The sequence below is a fragment of the Pyrus communis genome, chromosome 3 (genome assembly GCF_041283825.1).
Source record: "Pyrus communis isolate YQ-2024b chromosome 3, ASM4128382v1, whole genome shotgun sequence".
In the NCBI taxonomy this organism is placed as follows: Eukaryota; Viridiplantae; Streptophyta; class Magnoliopsida; order Rosales; family Rosaceae; genus Pyrus; species Pyrus communis.
The window spans coordinates 10,158,122-10,171,157 of NC_142567.1; the positions used below are offsets into that span (position 1 = coordinate 10,158,122).

At 36.7% G+C, this 13,036-nt stretch overlaps 2 protein-coding genes across 7 annotated transcripts; one reads left to right on the plus strand and one right to left on the minus strand.

The window, feature by feature from the left end:
• Positions 1-962: 962 nt before the first annotated feature.
• LOC137714906 (nuclear transcription factor Y subunit A-1) lies at positions 963-6,291 on the plus strand. Of its 6 annotated transcripts, none has more exons than XM_068454062.2 (8): positions 1,042-1,182; positions 1,802-1,908; positions 2,031-2,106; positions 2,191-2,491; positions 2,583-2,698; positions 2,857-2,928; positions 4,570-4,734; positions 5,477-6,291. In XM_068454062.2, the coding sequence occupies exons 4-8, from the start codon at positions 2,227-2,229 to the stop codon at positions 5,903-5,905; spliced, it is 1,047 nt and encodes a 348-aa protein (XP_068310163.2). In that variant the 5' UTR covers positions 1,042-1,182; positions 1,802-1,908; positions 2,031-2,106; positions 2,191-2,226; the 3' UTR covers positions 5,906-6,291. The 6 variants fall into 6 exon arrangements, with proteins under 6 accessions (XP_068310169.2, XP_068310165.2, XP_068310168.2 ...); XM_068454066.2 differs by having other exon boundaries at positions 2,215-2,491; XM_068454064.2 differs by lacking the exon at positions 1,802-1,908 and having other exon boundaries at positions 1,003-1,182.
• Positions 6,292-6,807: 516 nt separating this feature from the next.
• LOC137714905 (uncharacterized) lies at positions 6,808-11,424 on the minus strand. Its single transcript, XM_068454061.2, has 5 exons — positions 11,262-11,424; positions 9,115-9,429; positions 8,460-8,661; positions 7,571-7,799; positions 6,808-7,320 (listed from the first exon to the last, which is right to left on the minus strand). Exons 1-5 carry the CDS (start codon positions 11,358-11,360, stop codon positions 7,038-7,040), a joined length of 1,128 nt encoding a protein of 375 aa, XP_068310162.2. The 5' UTR covers positions 11,361-11,424; the 3' UTR covers positions 6,808-7,037.
• Positions 11,425-13,036: the final 1,612 nt, after the last annotated feature.

Consider the following 13,036-nt stretch of genomic DNA (forward strand, 5'->3'; position numbering starts at 1 on the left):
CATTTCTGACAGACGATCACCAGCGTAGGGCCACCTTCGGGTGCACTGTTGTCGTATCATTTTTATTTGGACTGCTTTAGGCTTATGCTCTGGACTAGGAGTCGCACTTATTATTACTTATTGTAAAATCAGTTTTTATTTATTCGTATCACTATTTCCATTACTATTTTATTAGCTTCCGCACTGTGCACATGGCTACGTCACCTCCATGTGACGGCCAGCATGCCCTGATCTCGATCGGGGTGTGTCACACTAGGGTCATAAGAGGTATTTGCTTCTTTTATTTGTAGATGCTTAAACTTAAGAATCAATTTTTGTATATAATGTGACTGACACAAAGCGTAACCCCTAATATGCTTCTTTACTTTAATTTCCAAGATAGTATATACTTCATTCAAGTCCTTCATCTTAAATTTTAAATTTAGATACTCTTTAGTTTCAAATACACCTTTCATCCGCACGTAAGGTCCGCAAAGTTCCATCCGCGCCTTAGAAAAAGCGGTTGCCGGATCATATTGACGGGATTGGGCCAGAAATGGAACTGGGTCCGTAGATGGGCCTAACCCGGGCCTTTTTATTACATTTACCTGTTTTCTCGTGTTAGAGTGATGACTCATACTAGATCTTAATTGTTTATTAGCTGTGGGCCACACCATTCTCACCAACAGGTAATGCAATGCAACGCACCTTCCAGGTTGCCACCATACTCTTGCCGTGGAAATGTCAAATTTACGGAGACACGTGGCAGACGCTGCTAGCGTTCCACTGGCCTTATTGTAATTTCATTAGTTTTTATGTTTTCGCTCTAAAATTTCCTGCGATAACGTCACGCGGGTGGACCCCTCCCCTCCCGCTGCCGTCACTTTACAACCTACAACCGGATCAAACTGGTTCCATTCTCTCGATCCTCCGGTTCTCCCAGATAAGAGCCCTCCCAACCCGAAACCGGTCTAGAGAGTTCCAGGTTGGGATAATCCACGTGTTGATTAATTAAACTCTTCGAGCAATGAGGTGGGTCGCGCGGTGGGTGACGAAATCATAGCCTCGAAGTGGAATTAAAATAGGAGTGCTCTTCCAGTACAGTTATATACACAGTGAGATTACATGGAATTGCAGAGAAATTGTGAGATTCCGAGGCCCAAAATCTAGGGTTTTGTTTGGGATTGGCTTTTCTCTCAGCAAGTAAGTCTTCTAAGATTTTTCAATAATTTTAAAATTGGCATTTCGAATTTTTGACCTTTCGATTATTAAATTGGAATTTATTTGTGTGGTTGATTTCTAGGGTTTGTGAAATTTGGGGGTTTTGATTGAGTTATGTTTTATTGCATGCAATTGTGATTTCGGTATGTTTAGGGTTTCTGGAATTCGAGATTGCTTCTGGGGTCGGAGAATTTTGATTGTGGTCTGTTTGGTTCCTGAGAAAAAAAGAGGAAATTTTTGGTTTGCAACTGTTAAGTCTTTGTTAATTGTATGTCCAGAATACTTCACCCAATTGAGTTTCATGATTGATACTGTAACTGGAGTATCATTTTTTTAAACGGGGTGTGTTCAGTATTGAATTTCTATAATAACTTGAGTAAATGGTGATTATTTAGAAGTTAATTATGAGTTAATATTTTGGAGATCATGTAATTAAAAGGAATAATTTGGTTGAGCGTAATGCAATTGTTCTGCTTAATTTATGGGAAACAACCAATGTTAAGCATAGAACTTTCAGTGTTTTTTTAATTTTGTTTTTGAATTGCTAGATATTTATGGAGTGAGAGGAGAAAGTGGATTTTAATCTTTTCTTTTGTTGAAGTGTGTAAAGTGGTGAGGAAACGTCTCTTGCTTTGTTCAGCTTTACCATTTCTGACTTCAGTTGGTTATGTTTTTGACCACTTGAAGTGAAAATAAGTTTAAACACGGGTTTGCTACATTCTACTTTTGTTTACTTTTCTCGTTGACGGTTGAATCTTTGTTTACTGAGTTTTTGGGAGTTTTTCTAGCTTGCTAATTTGAAGGGTTGCATTTTTTTCTTATCTTTTAAGCCAAGAGGCGTGCACATGTTGGCCTTGAAGATCACATATTAACTGAATTCTCAAGAAAGTGGTGGTCAATTTGTTGGTACCTTATTTTTCTTCACCACCCCTTGTGGTTTTGTTTGTGGCTGCATGTTTTGATTCTCTTTTTGTACTTCGTTATATGTAGAACTAAGATTTGGTCTCCATATAGGAAATTTGAGGCATGCAGCCAAAATCTGAAGCTGAAAATCGACTACATCCTCGTACCATCCCACCAAGCAGTGTTTATTCGGAACCATGGTGGCAGAGTGTTGGATATAATCCCATCTCACCAACTGGAACTGGGAGGAATGCATCCAACTCATCTTCGTTAGAATGCCCAAATGGTCGGTCAGAGTCTAATGATGATCAATCTTTGTCCAATGATGAGGCAAATAAAGATGATGATGATACTGCCAAAGATTCACATATTACATCTCCAAGATCAGGTAGCACTTCCTATTATATCTGGGAATTTGGTATGATGCTTTTCCCCACTCTTAGTTGGATTCAGTTTTTAATATTTTGTTTCAACTTCAGCTGGAAATTATAGGCAAGACCACCACAATGTAAAGCATGCTGGATCCAGTGTACCCACAGTGCGTGATGATTGCCTTGCGCAACCACCACAGCTTGAACTTGTTGGTCACTCTATTGTAAGTTCATATTACTTTCTTAATGATTTTTTGCCTCAGAACTAGTCCGACTCTGCTGATAGTCATCAAAAATTGGATTCTGTAATGTTGAAGTTCAGGTACTCGTACTTGCATGTTTTTGGAATGTAAGAGTCCTAGCTTTTATGCATTTTTTGTAGGCTTGTGCTTCAAATCCTTATCAGGATCCTTATTATGGTGGAATGATGGCAGCTTATGGACATCCACCTTTGGTACGTTAAACAGTAATATCCTTGTGTGCAATACCATCTTACATGTCATGTTGGATTTGTGTGTTTTTATTTTCCGTGCAATGACCTAATGGTTCAGTAACTTCAGTTTATGCAGATGTTATACTTACCTTACTGACTCCAACAGTCTGTATTTCTAAATGTATTTAAGCATTTACTGACAGTTCATTTTCTTCAGTTATTTTTCAATTCTATGACATGATTTATTTATTTATCTTTTCCTGATCTGACTGGTGTACTAAAACTATAGGATTTTTCTGTTTTTTCTTTATTGTTTTGCAGTCGTATTCTTCTTAATGTTTTTCTCCATACTATTCGGTGGCTTATGTGCATCCTCAGAGTAGTTTGAGTTGTCCACTTTTGTGTACATCCTATAATGGGTTAGCTAGGAATTGGTGGAATGTTATAAGATTATAGAATTTCAACAAATTGGATGGGGACAATGGAGATAATGAAATAATCTTATCTATCGAGTCTATGGAGAGAAAATCCCAAGACTAATCACAAATCCTACAATAGAACTTTTTTATTTAAAGAAAACTACCTATGATAATGCTAGAATCCATAAAATTGTAAAATATACAAGTTTTAAAAAAGTCAATCTAAGAGTTCATGTTGACTGTTGTTAACAATCAATTTATTTTGGATCTTGGGAGTATTGAATATTTTTGTATTCTCAGAGGTTTTTTTCCATTGAGGCAGACTGTGTTTCTAGAAGTCTGGGAATTCGGTTTGAAGACTACCAAGAAAGCTATCTTCTGTAAAGTAAATCAGAGAAAATCAGATATTGTATGGTTTTCTTTTGGTTTTTTAGAAGTATTGAATGTCTTAGTTTTCTTGCGAGTCTCCTTCCTCGTAATTAGACCAAGTATGTCTACGATTCTGTGAAGACAATAAAGAAAGTTGTCTTCTGTAATGCAAATTAGTTTTGGATTAACAAAAGTGTTGTTGAAGGGCTTGGTGCCTTGATATGTCCTCGTGCATTTTATCTTGTGTCGTCGCATCTGTGTTATTCTATATAACTCTAATTTCTCTAAGTCTGAGTTTGGGTGAGGGACTTCCATGCCCCAAGGGATTTAGGCTAAGTGAGGAAGAAACACACTACAAAACATTAGGAATGAAGGATTAGAAATGGACTCCATGATCATTGAAAAGGTATGCAGGAGGGATTTGCAAATGACTCCTTCCAAGTAGTCATTTGTAAATCCCTCCTACATACCTTTGTAATGATCATGGAGTGCATTTCTATTGCCTCCTATCAACATTTTGTGGTCTATTCCTTACTAACTTGACCTCAAACCCTTGGAATTTGGAAGTCTCTCTCCCAAACTTAGCCAAAATTTACAGCAGTCCTAAATCTTTTGTTTTTTCTTGATTTTCTTTTATGTCTAAATCTTTCGCCATCTAAAGCCTACCACAATCTTGGTTAGAAGCCCACTTTGTGTTGTCTTGCATCATGGTGGTAGCGGTGAAAAACAGATTAGTTATAACATTGAACCCGTTCAAATTACGTTTCTTGGGTATGATATCAATTTAATCTTGGTGCATTTGGAAGTTTATGTAGTAGTAAATCTTATGATATGTAAATGTGTGAGACTGTTAAATGCTGTTTCAACTGGTCAGGGTTATCCTCCTTTTCTTGGAATGCCGCATGCTAGAATGCCATTGCCTCTTGAGATGGCACAGGAACCTGTGTATGTAAATGCAAAACAATACCAAGGTATTCTCAGGCGAAGACAGGCACGTGCAAAAGCAGAACTTGAAAGGAAGCTAATAAAAGTCAGGAAGGTAGAACCCATACACAAGTATTTGTACTATAAATATGTTATATTTCATATAGATGTACTGTATATATGCTTCATGTGCCTGTGAACCGTATCTCTCACTTTTGGTAAGACATTTATTGGGCCTGTTCTCTTTGGTTATAGAAAATATTGACTTTTACATGATCACAATTCAATTGAAGCTTTGTGATTGTTTGAAAAGAGCTTTGAGAATTGTCTGAGTGCTCACTTTTGTGTATAACACTAAAGCTTACATAGTTGTATAATGTGTGGTCTTTGGTATACCTCCATAACAGGAACAACTCATATGACTTGTGCACTGTCCAGTCTCTATTGCGTCAATGAACTTATTTGGCTGTCTACTCTGTTTCTTTCCATCATAAGATTTGCATGCTCCTTAAAGTTTATGCATTGGTGTCGTTGTAATTGAGTTTTTAATAAGGTAAATTAGATAAATATGCCTACCTGAATATGGCTATGCAATGTCCGTGAAGTATGCGTAGAGGGATGCATTGTCACCTGCACTCTGCCAATGGAAGTATGTGCTTGCTTAGGATATACATTTATGGTTTGCCATGTGAAGTACATGTCGTTACTATGGAGCTTTCAATTGCTGTGTTACCCATATTTGGTATCAGTTTGGTAAAAGCAACTCAAATTGTTAGTGTTTGTGTTTCTATGTAATATGAATAGCTTGTAAGCATATAAACTTTTGGTAAATTGTTCTTTAATTTCATTTTCTACAGCCGTATCTTCATGAATCACGACATCAACATGCTATGAGAAGGGTGAGAGGTACTGGAGGACGTTTTGCAAAGAAACCTAATGGTGATACTTCAAACAGCACTGGACAAGAAAAGGGTACAAGTTCTGGTCCAGCCCACTCATCACAATCTGGCAGTTCATCGGGTTCAGAACCCTTTCCGTCAGATTCTGCTGAAACATGGAATTCCCCCAATAGTCAACGGGAAGCAAGAGGTTCCCAAGTGCACGATGCGTATGTAGCTCACAATTATGCAAATGGTAGTGGCTGCTACCAGCCCCATGGTGGCTTGCAGGCTTCAATATATCCTTCATACTCGGGCAAGAGAGGGGAAGAAGGAGATTGTACAGGCCAGCAACGGGGAAGCATATCTTCGAACCAGGCCTCACAGAGGCGTCTTGCCATCCAGTGAACCACTGGAGGCAGATGCTGTGGACTCTACCAGAAACGGGGCGAGTCCCCCTTGGATCTCTTTGGCAATGTGTTTGCCAGGCGGCAATTCATTCTTGGCTGTGTTCTTGCGCTCGAGGCATAAATGTAGGGAAGGAGAGATATTGAAGGGTCATTTGGCGTCGGTGAAGTCCTTTTGACTCTTTCATTACGTCCCTTCCTACTTCTGCCTAATGTACAGAGTAGTTTTCAGTAATTCTAAGTACATACGAAAGACGGAAAGACGGAAAGATGGAAATTTAAACGAGTCGGACTCTTGTTTAATGCATCAACCATCTTGTGTATTGTGTTTGTCACCTTCATTTTGAGATGTGCGATTGGAAAGAGATTGGAATTTCAGTTGTTTTTCGGTTGTTGTCGATAACTGCTTGTTCTGTATACTTATGGCTGCCGGTGATTTTGAGTATTATTCCCTTGCATGATAAACCTATTCGGATCCTTCTATCCGTTTCATAGGATGTGATTTGCAGATTTTCCAAACTGCATAGACGTCTCATCTTTTAGAAACTGAACTTTCCTTGGCAGGTGTTTTGGAACTTTTTCAAGTTTTAAAGAGCGATATGCAGGTCAAATCCTGGTATCGTTATGAACCCGTTTGGTAACTATTTCGTTTTTAGCGTTGAATGTTTCATTTTTGTGCTACAATTCTAGAAAAGTATGTTGGGAAAACTAAAAATTAAAAATCTAATGCAATTTTAAGCTTGCTTTCACTTTCAATTTTTTGTTTTTCATTCATATAATCTCGCTTAATACCAGTTCCATCCTTTACGCTGCATTATGTTGTAGTCCCAACAAAGCACACACGAAAAAGTGAAAACTAAAAACGAAAATACAAAACGGTCATCTGCTTAGTAACAAATAATATTCTGAAAAGCCTAGTAATATTGTGTATTACCCAGAGTAATAACCCGATAATTACAATCCAAGTAGTCATGTAGGAGCACACTACTAAACCTTACAAAATTTTTCACAGATTCTTAATCCAAGAACAATTCCGTAACTAATTGCTTTATTGTCTGATACACGGTTTTACACTCGAATTTAAAGGGAAAGGGCAAAGAGAAGGCAGTGTGTTCTTTCGGGTATTGCATGGTTTATATGTCGTCGTGTTTTTGTTCATCTTTGTTGTCTAGGTTTTCTTCACTACTGTCTAGGTTTTCGTCATTGTTCTCTAGATTTTCACTTACTTCTGCATCGTACTGCACTGTGAAAGTTTCTGCATCGATGCCATCAGGTGGTGTCACCTCTTCCTCTGTTGCATCGCTAGGCTCTGTCGCGTTGACCACAGTTTGCTGCTTCTCCATCATCCCAGAAAGCGCCAATCTTGGAGACCACTCAATAACATCATCGATAATGTTAGATACACGTTTCTGGTACCTGGAACAACGTAGAGTCAACCATTAGTATGATTCGCAACACCAAGAAGCAGAAAATAGAATCAGCATGTTAGCAGGCAGGCAGAGCATCTATGATTGTGTATTTAGCGTCCCAACAAAAGATTAAATATAAAGAAGAAAGGTCTTCAAATTATTGTGGATCTGAATGTTTCTAAATTTTACTCCTTCGGCGGAATCCGCCAGTGCCCCCTCCCCTCGATTACGGTTTATTTGGTCGGTTTAGAACTCACCTGGCTCTGGCAGCTTCATCAGGAGCATGGTGCCTCAGCAGCAATATGACCAGCACTGCAACTGCCGCATAGAAAACCCTTGTTGTCCACTTTGGTCGCTCCTCCTCATCCTTCTTGGGCCAGAAACGGAATAGTTCTCTCAAAGTAGCTTCCTCGGCGAGAATGTTCGGGAAAAACCAAACTCGCTTTCCCAGAACAATATATAGAACTCCAAATATTGTTCCCCTCACTGGAAATTAAAAAATCACAAAACAAAATTAAATGTTTATGTTCGACATGAAAGAGAACAGATCACTAAAAGCAACGATCATTTGCATTATTAACCCTCCAACCCAAATCAAGGAACTAAAACACTGCATAAACAGAAAAGATGAAGCTTGAAGTCAGCTAAAAAATCTAGATAAAAATTGGTGAGGATTCTAGATGCCCATATAAGGTATTCCAGAAAGATGATACCCCCTATTCAAAGAAATGAAAGTGTAAGACAGAAATTTATAAGATCTTTACGCCAAGATGATACCAAATCCTTATAGTAAAAACAAATGTAAGGGTGGCTGTGTTTGCATGCATATGTTTACAAAGAATGAGATACAAACCTAGAATCTACAGCCTGATATAAATATACATATATATATATATATATCTGTGTGTGTGTGTGTGTCAATTGCAAGGCATATTGCTGTCCACCACATCACTAACGAGCAAAATTGTCGCTATATCCAGCACAGCAGTAAGTGTAATAAAATAGTGACCATTTTGAATAGGGGTGGTATGAACATAATTCATACTCTAATATCCACATCAATGTAAACCAATAAGACTTAAGAACATGAAAAGTTCCTAATGATATTTTAAACTAAAAACAAATGGCCAGAAGTTCAGAACTTACAAACTAGTAGAGAAAAAAAAAGTAGCAGGACCCCGAGACATGAGTAGAGTATTAGTAGCTTGCACCGATGCGGATATACAGGAAACAAGCATATTGCCAATGTAACCACCGGCCAGAAAAATGAAAGAAGTGTCTGCCAGAGAGGCCTTCGTTTTACAAAAGTCCATGCAAAGAAGGCATCATTCTCAGAAAATACTTGGTCCTGCAAATAACAATAAACCATTTACCAGATGTCGTGTGTGGTGGTTAGAAAATACATGAAGAGAAGAAAGCACACAGAAAGACAAGATTTAAGCATAAGTAAACCTACTAAAGGGACATTTCAAAACACTTTCGAGTAAGTTCACCCATTTCCTCCATAGTTTTCAATGTTTTATAAATATAAAATCAAGACATTGCAATCTAAAGTAAAAAGTACAAAAGGGTATGATAATATCACCACATGTAAACAGTACAAGTACAAAGTAAACATTAGAAGCGTAGCATGATCATAAAGAGTAGGAGTACATAGGCAATGCAGATATACTGAAACAGAAAAGCCGGATTTAGTCACCTTAAGTGGTTCCCAAGATGAAACAAAAAAACTAAAAGGCAGAGCTTGCATCTGCAAGGGCAGCAAGCTACTTGTACAAGAACTATTAAGAGGTTAGCTTACCGGAAAGATCTCCAAATGTGCAGGCCATGTAGACAACTTTCTCTTCCCAGGACGAAGAGTTTTCACCACACGATCACAGCGCACCAGAAGATTCTTTCTCAGTAAAGCATCGGCAATATCTTCAGCTTCTAGATTTCTATCTGATTCTAGAGTATCTTTAACATCAGGATGATTTCTTAAAAAGCTTACAAAATCCTTTCCCCTGAAATATTCCACACGTGTCTCCTGTAGAACAGCCCACCTAGACACCAAATCCTTATTGTCTCTCACCTTCTCAGCAAACAACTGGAACACATCTTTCTGGGTAGCTTGTTTCTGAATGAAAATCACATGGCAATCAGCACACAGTGAAAATATAGGCAGGCTATAGCAACGGAAACCAGTTGGCCAAAACCTATCTTTCCTAAGAAACAATTTCCAAAACAAAATTGGACAAAGATAATAATCAAGCCGGGGAGCTATATCCAAAAGAAACAATAACTTTCTCGTCACTGATTACTAATTACCTAAGGTTGAGATACTCAAGTGATAAAGAGAAGTACATTATAAGCAGTCGTGCACACTAACAAATTAAATTCATTTTAAGTATCACCATGTAGGCAACACCATCTAATTCTACAATGCAGAATATTCCAAAATCTCAATATCTGAGCTATGTATGGATTTGTTTGGAATTGGTCTGAGGCTGCCGACTCCGGAATTGAAGTTTGCATGCTATAGAGAAAACTAAAATCATGCAAGAAAACTTAAATTCACAACAGAACATAACAGAAACACAAACTTATCATCTGGTTGAAGTTATTCAGTACTATCACAGATTCACAGTCTCCAGTATTTACAGTATCGAAGAAAATATAAGGAATCCCTAAGTCCATAAATTTGTTATCCTCCACTTACAATGCAATCCAATGATAAGACACATAGTCTGCATTCAAAAAATTTCATTTTGGATAGAAAAAACAAGGATACTACACTCAGGAGATATTGACTACAAATGGAGGTCTACTGTAAATTGCTTAGGGCTTGCTTGATAACCATTTGGTTTTTGGTTTTCACTTTTTGTGCTTGGGATATGGAGTAAGTATATGGTGGAAAGGAAAGACGAAAAAGAGTGGAGAAATGACTGATGGAGAGATGTAGAAGGAATCCATAAGGAAGGGTACACAAAAGAAAACTAAAACCCAAAGACTATTTCAAAAATATTTCAAGTAGCTTTTAGTTCAAAGGTTTTGTTTTTATTCATTCTTCTTTGTTTTTTACCCTCCCTCCCACCATTCTTCTTAATCCCTCCTTTATACTTTTCCCATATCTCAAGCACAAAAAGTGAAAACTAAATACCAAAAACCAAATGGTCACCAAACAGGCCCTTAACTTATAGTGAAGATGTAGTGATAAAGAAAGCACTTAGTAAGAGTTTCTCTTCAAGGACAGTCCTAGAATTAGCACCCCATCTATGATTTCTTTTCATTGCTCACACAACATAGGTAAAAAAATTCCAATTTGGTCATGCAAGGAAAAAAATGTGACCATCGAACATTTTCTGATCCACTTGCAGTGCCCCCTTACACTTTATCGCTTTCTGTTTTCTTTTGCTCTGAAGAATGTCTTTCCTTTTTTAGGCTAAACCAGATTGCTAATACCAATATCCCTGCCTCTCTACTAGGTTAAAGATGCCCAATAACAGAAATAAGGACATACCAAATCGCTCCAATCTCAAAAGCCCTACCATGAACAACAAAATGATCCAACTTTCCATAGATACCCTTGCACCCTGAAGTAAATTCAATATTATTAAAGCAAAAACCCAGCACCAGTGAAGATTTTCTTCAAATGGGTAATCATTATCCCAATTTTATGCCCTTATAATCCTTAGTTAAAATTCCTAAATAATGAGACACATTGTATTCAAAACTTTAACTAGTTCCTTCCCTCTCCTACCCAATTGAGTAAGCAATAAAATTTAATAAATAAATAAATTTTATTTTAAAAAAAAGGCAGTGCTTTTCACAATACATAACTGCGGAGAATACAAATCAATTGGCAATTTTCGAAATTTCATTGCCCAGATATAAACAAAATTCAAAATTAAAATGCCCAATTTCATATATGTGAAACCCTAGATCAGGGATGAGAGAGAAAGAACAAACCCTAGGAGGGGTATCAGAGTTGGAATCTCTGCCGCCGTTTTGAATGGCGTTTGATGACCTTCGCACCCTTTTCTTCTCTGCCCCTCCTGCTTTCTTCATTTCTCCACTGCCTTTCTCTCTCTCACTCTCTCTCTCTCTGTTTTGTCTTGAAATGTATATAACAACAAATGAAAAATAAAAATAAAAATAAAAATATAATTACTTTACACAATTTACTTTGGGTTGAGTTCTTTTGCAGAGAATATTTATTTTTTTCGCCAAATAGAAGGAAGAAAATGTAAAAGCCATGTGTATTTTTTTTTTTTTTTTAGAGTTTTAACGAAAATGATTGGGCATTATTCATTCTTAATCAAAATGATATTTTGTGTATGAAAAGTTCATAATAGATCAAACTCTTTTATTTATTTACTCTTATGTCATTTTTATTATTATACCGAGGTCCACAATAATGTTGACATTTCGTCGGAAATACATTATTTTACATTATGCTATTCAACTTATGCTAATTTACTACCAGCTCCTCATGCTTCCATCATGTTGTCGATGTTATGCAGCTCTTCTTCTGTCAAATTGTTTCAGTACTGTTCATCATCTTCTACCAGCTTTGCATCTCCTTCTTTATCTTCTTTCATATTGTAGTACATTTATGCTATTTCTTCTTTGAAATTTTGAGACTTCCTATAAGGCTGATGATTGATCATTGTCTTGCTGTAAATATATATTTCTTCCTCTTCTGCTACTAATACCATATTATACCTAAAATCTTCAAAATCATCTAAGGCTAGCATTTGGATAGCTCGAAATTTTAAAATATTTTTGTATGAAGGAGTTTACCTATGTGGAGAGATAGAGAATAGTCTAAAGGACTCTTCATTAATCATGACTATACGTCTAACTTTCTCCTTATGCATATGTATATACCAATCTGGATGACTACTAATAAAACTTATGCAAATTTCTATCTTTCCAGATAATCTTCTGCTACTTTCAAAAGCTTTTCAGGAAACAATTCTAGTTGGGAGACATGGTTGATAAATATTTTATCAAAATAGCCAAACTCTAATAGTAAGGCTGGGGTAACTTCTACCACATTATGTTTTTCTTGATACTGATAACTAAAATGACATGGTCTATAATCTCTCATGTTAATCCTGGCTACAGCTATGTTAACCTTTGGTTTACAAATACAATTCTATGTATTATCACAAAGGCATGGTGGACATATCTTTGTAATAATATCCATACCTGGTTTTGAATAAAAAATAGACTGATACAAAGCACATTGTAATTGTAATTGTAACTCTTTCATGAATTATGATGCTCTGCTCAGGATCTCATTTTGAATATCTGGTGGCATTATTCTTAATTTTGCTTTTGAAAATTTTCTAATAAAATATCATCTATTATTAAGTCTAAAGATATATTCCTAAGAAAATTTTCATATTTTTCTTGCTTTTCTTTATCACTCAGAAGCTGATGCTGCTTATTATTTTGATGTTACTCCATTTCAATGTCTTCTTCTAAGAGTTCAATCTTAATTTCTTCTATTGGCTCATTAGTCTTTTGTTCTATGGGTTCAATAACCTATTTTCCTTTATTCTTATGCTGATCAGTTTTCAGACCTATTTTCAATTCTCTTTTCAGGGTGTTACTTGCCTTCTGCTGCATTCTAAGAAATTGGAGTTCTTGGTTCATTTTGATAAACTTACTAAGTAACGACTCATGATCCTTAGAGATGACTTGAAGGTTGTGCTCAAGAGAATGAATATATTGTG

What these genes read in the sequence shown, in the direction of transcription:
- LOC137714906 (XM_068454068.2), top strand. Translation starts at nt 2,227, where the DNA reads ATGCAGCCAAAATCTGAAGCTGAAAATCGACTACATCCTCGTACCATC. An exon ending in TATTACATCTCCAAGATCAG is followed by an intron (nt 2,492 to 2,582) that starts GTAGCACTTCCT and finishes TTTCAACTTCAG; the next exon opens with CTGGAAATTATAGGCAAGAC. An exon ending in CTTATGGACATCCACCTTTG is followed by an intron (nt 2,929 to 4,569) that starts GTACGTTAAACA and finishes TCAACTGGTCAG; the next exon opens with GGTTATCCTCCTTTTCTTGG.
- LOC137714905 (XM_068454061.2), bottom strand. Translation starts at nt 11,360, where the DNA reads ATGAAGAAAGCAGGAGGGGCAGAGAAGAAAAGGGTGCGAAGGTCATCA. An exon ending in CACATTTGGAGATCTTTCCG is followed by an intron (nt 8,662 to 9,114) that starts GTAAGCTAACCT and finishes TGTTATTTGCAG; the next exon opens with GACCAAGTATTTTCTGAGAA. An exon ending in TTTTTTTTCTCTACTAGTTT is followed by an intron (nt 7,800 to 8,459) that starts GTAAGTTCTGAA and finishes TTTAATTTCCAG; the next exon opens with TGAGGGGAACAATATTTGGA.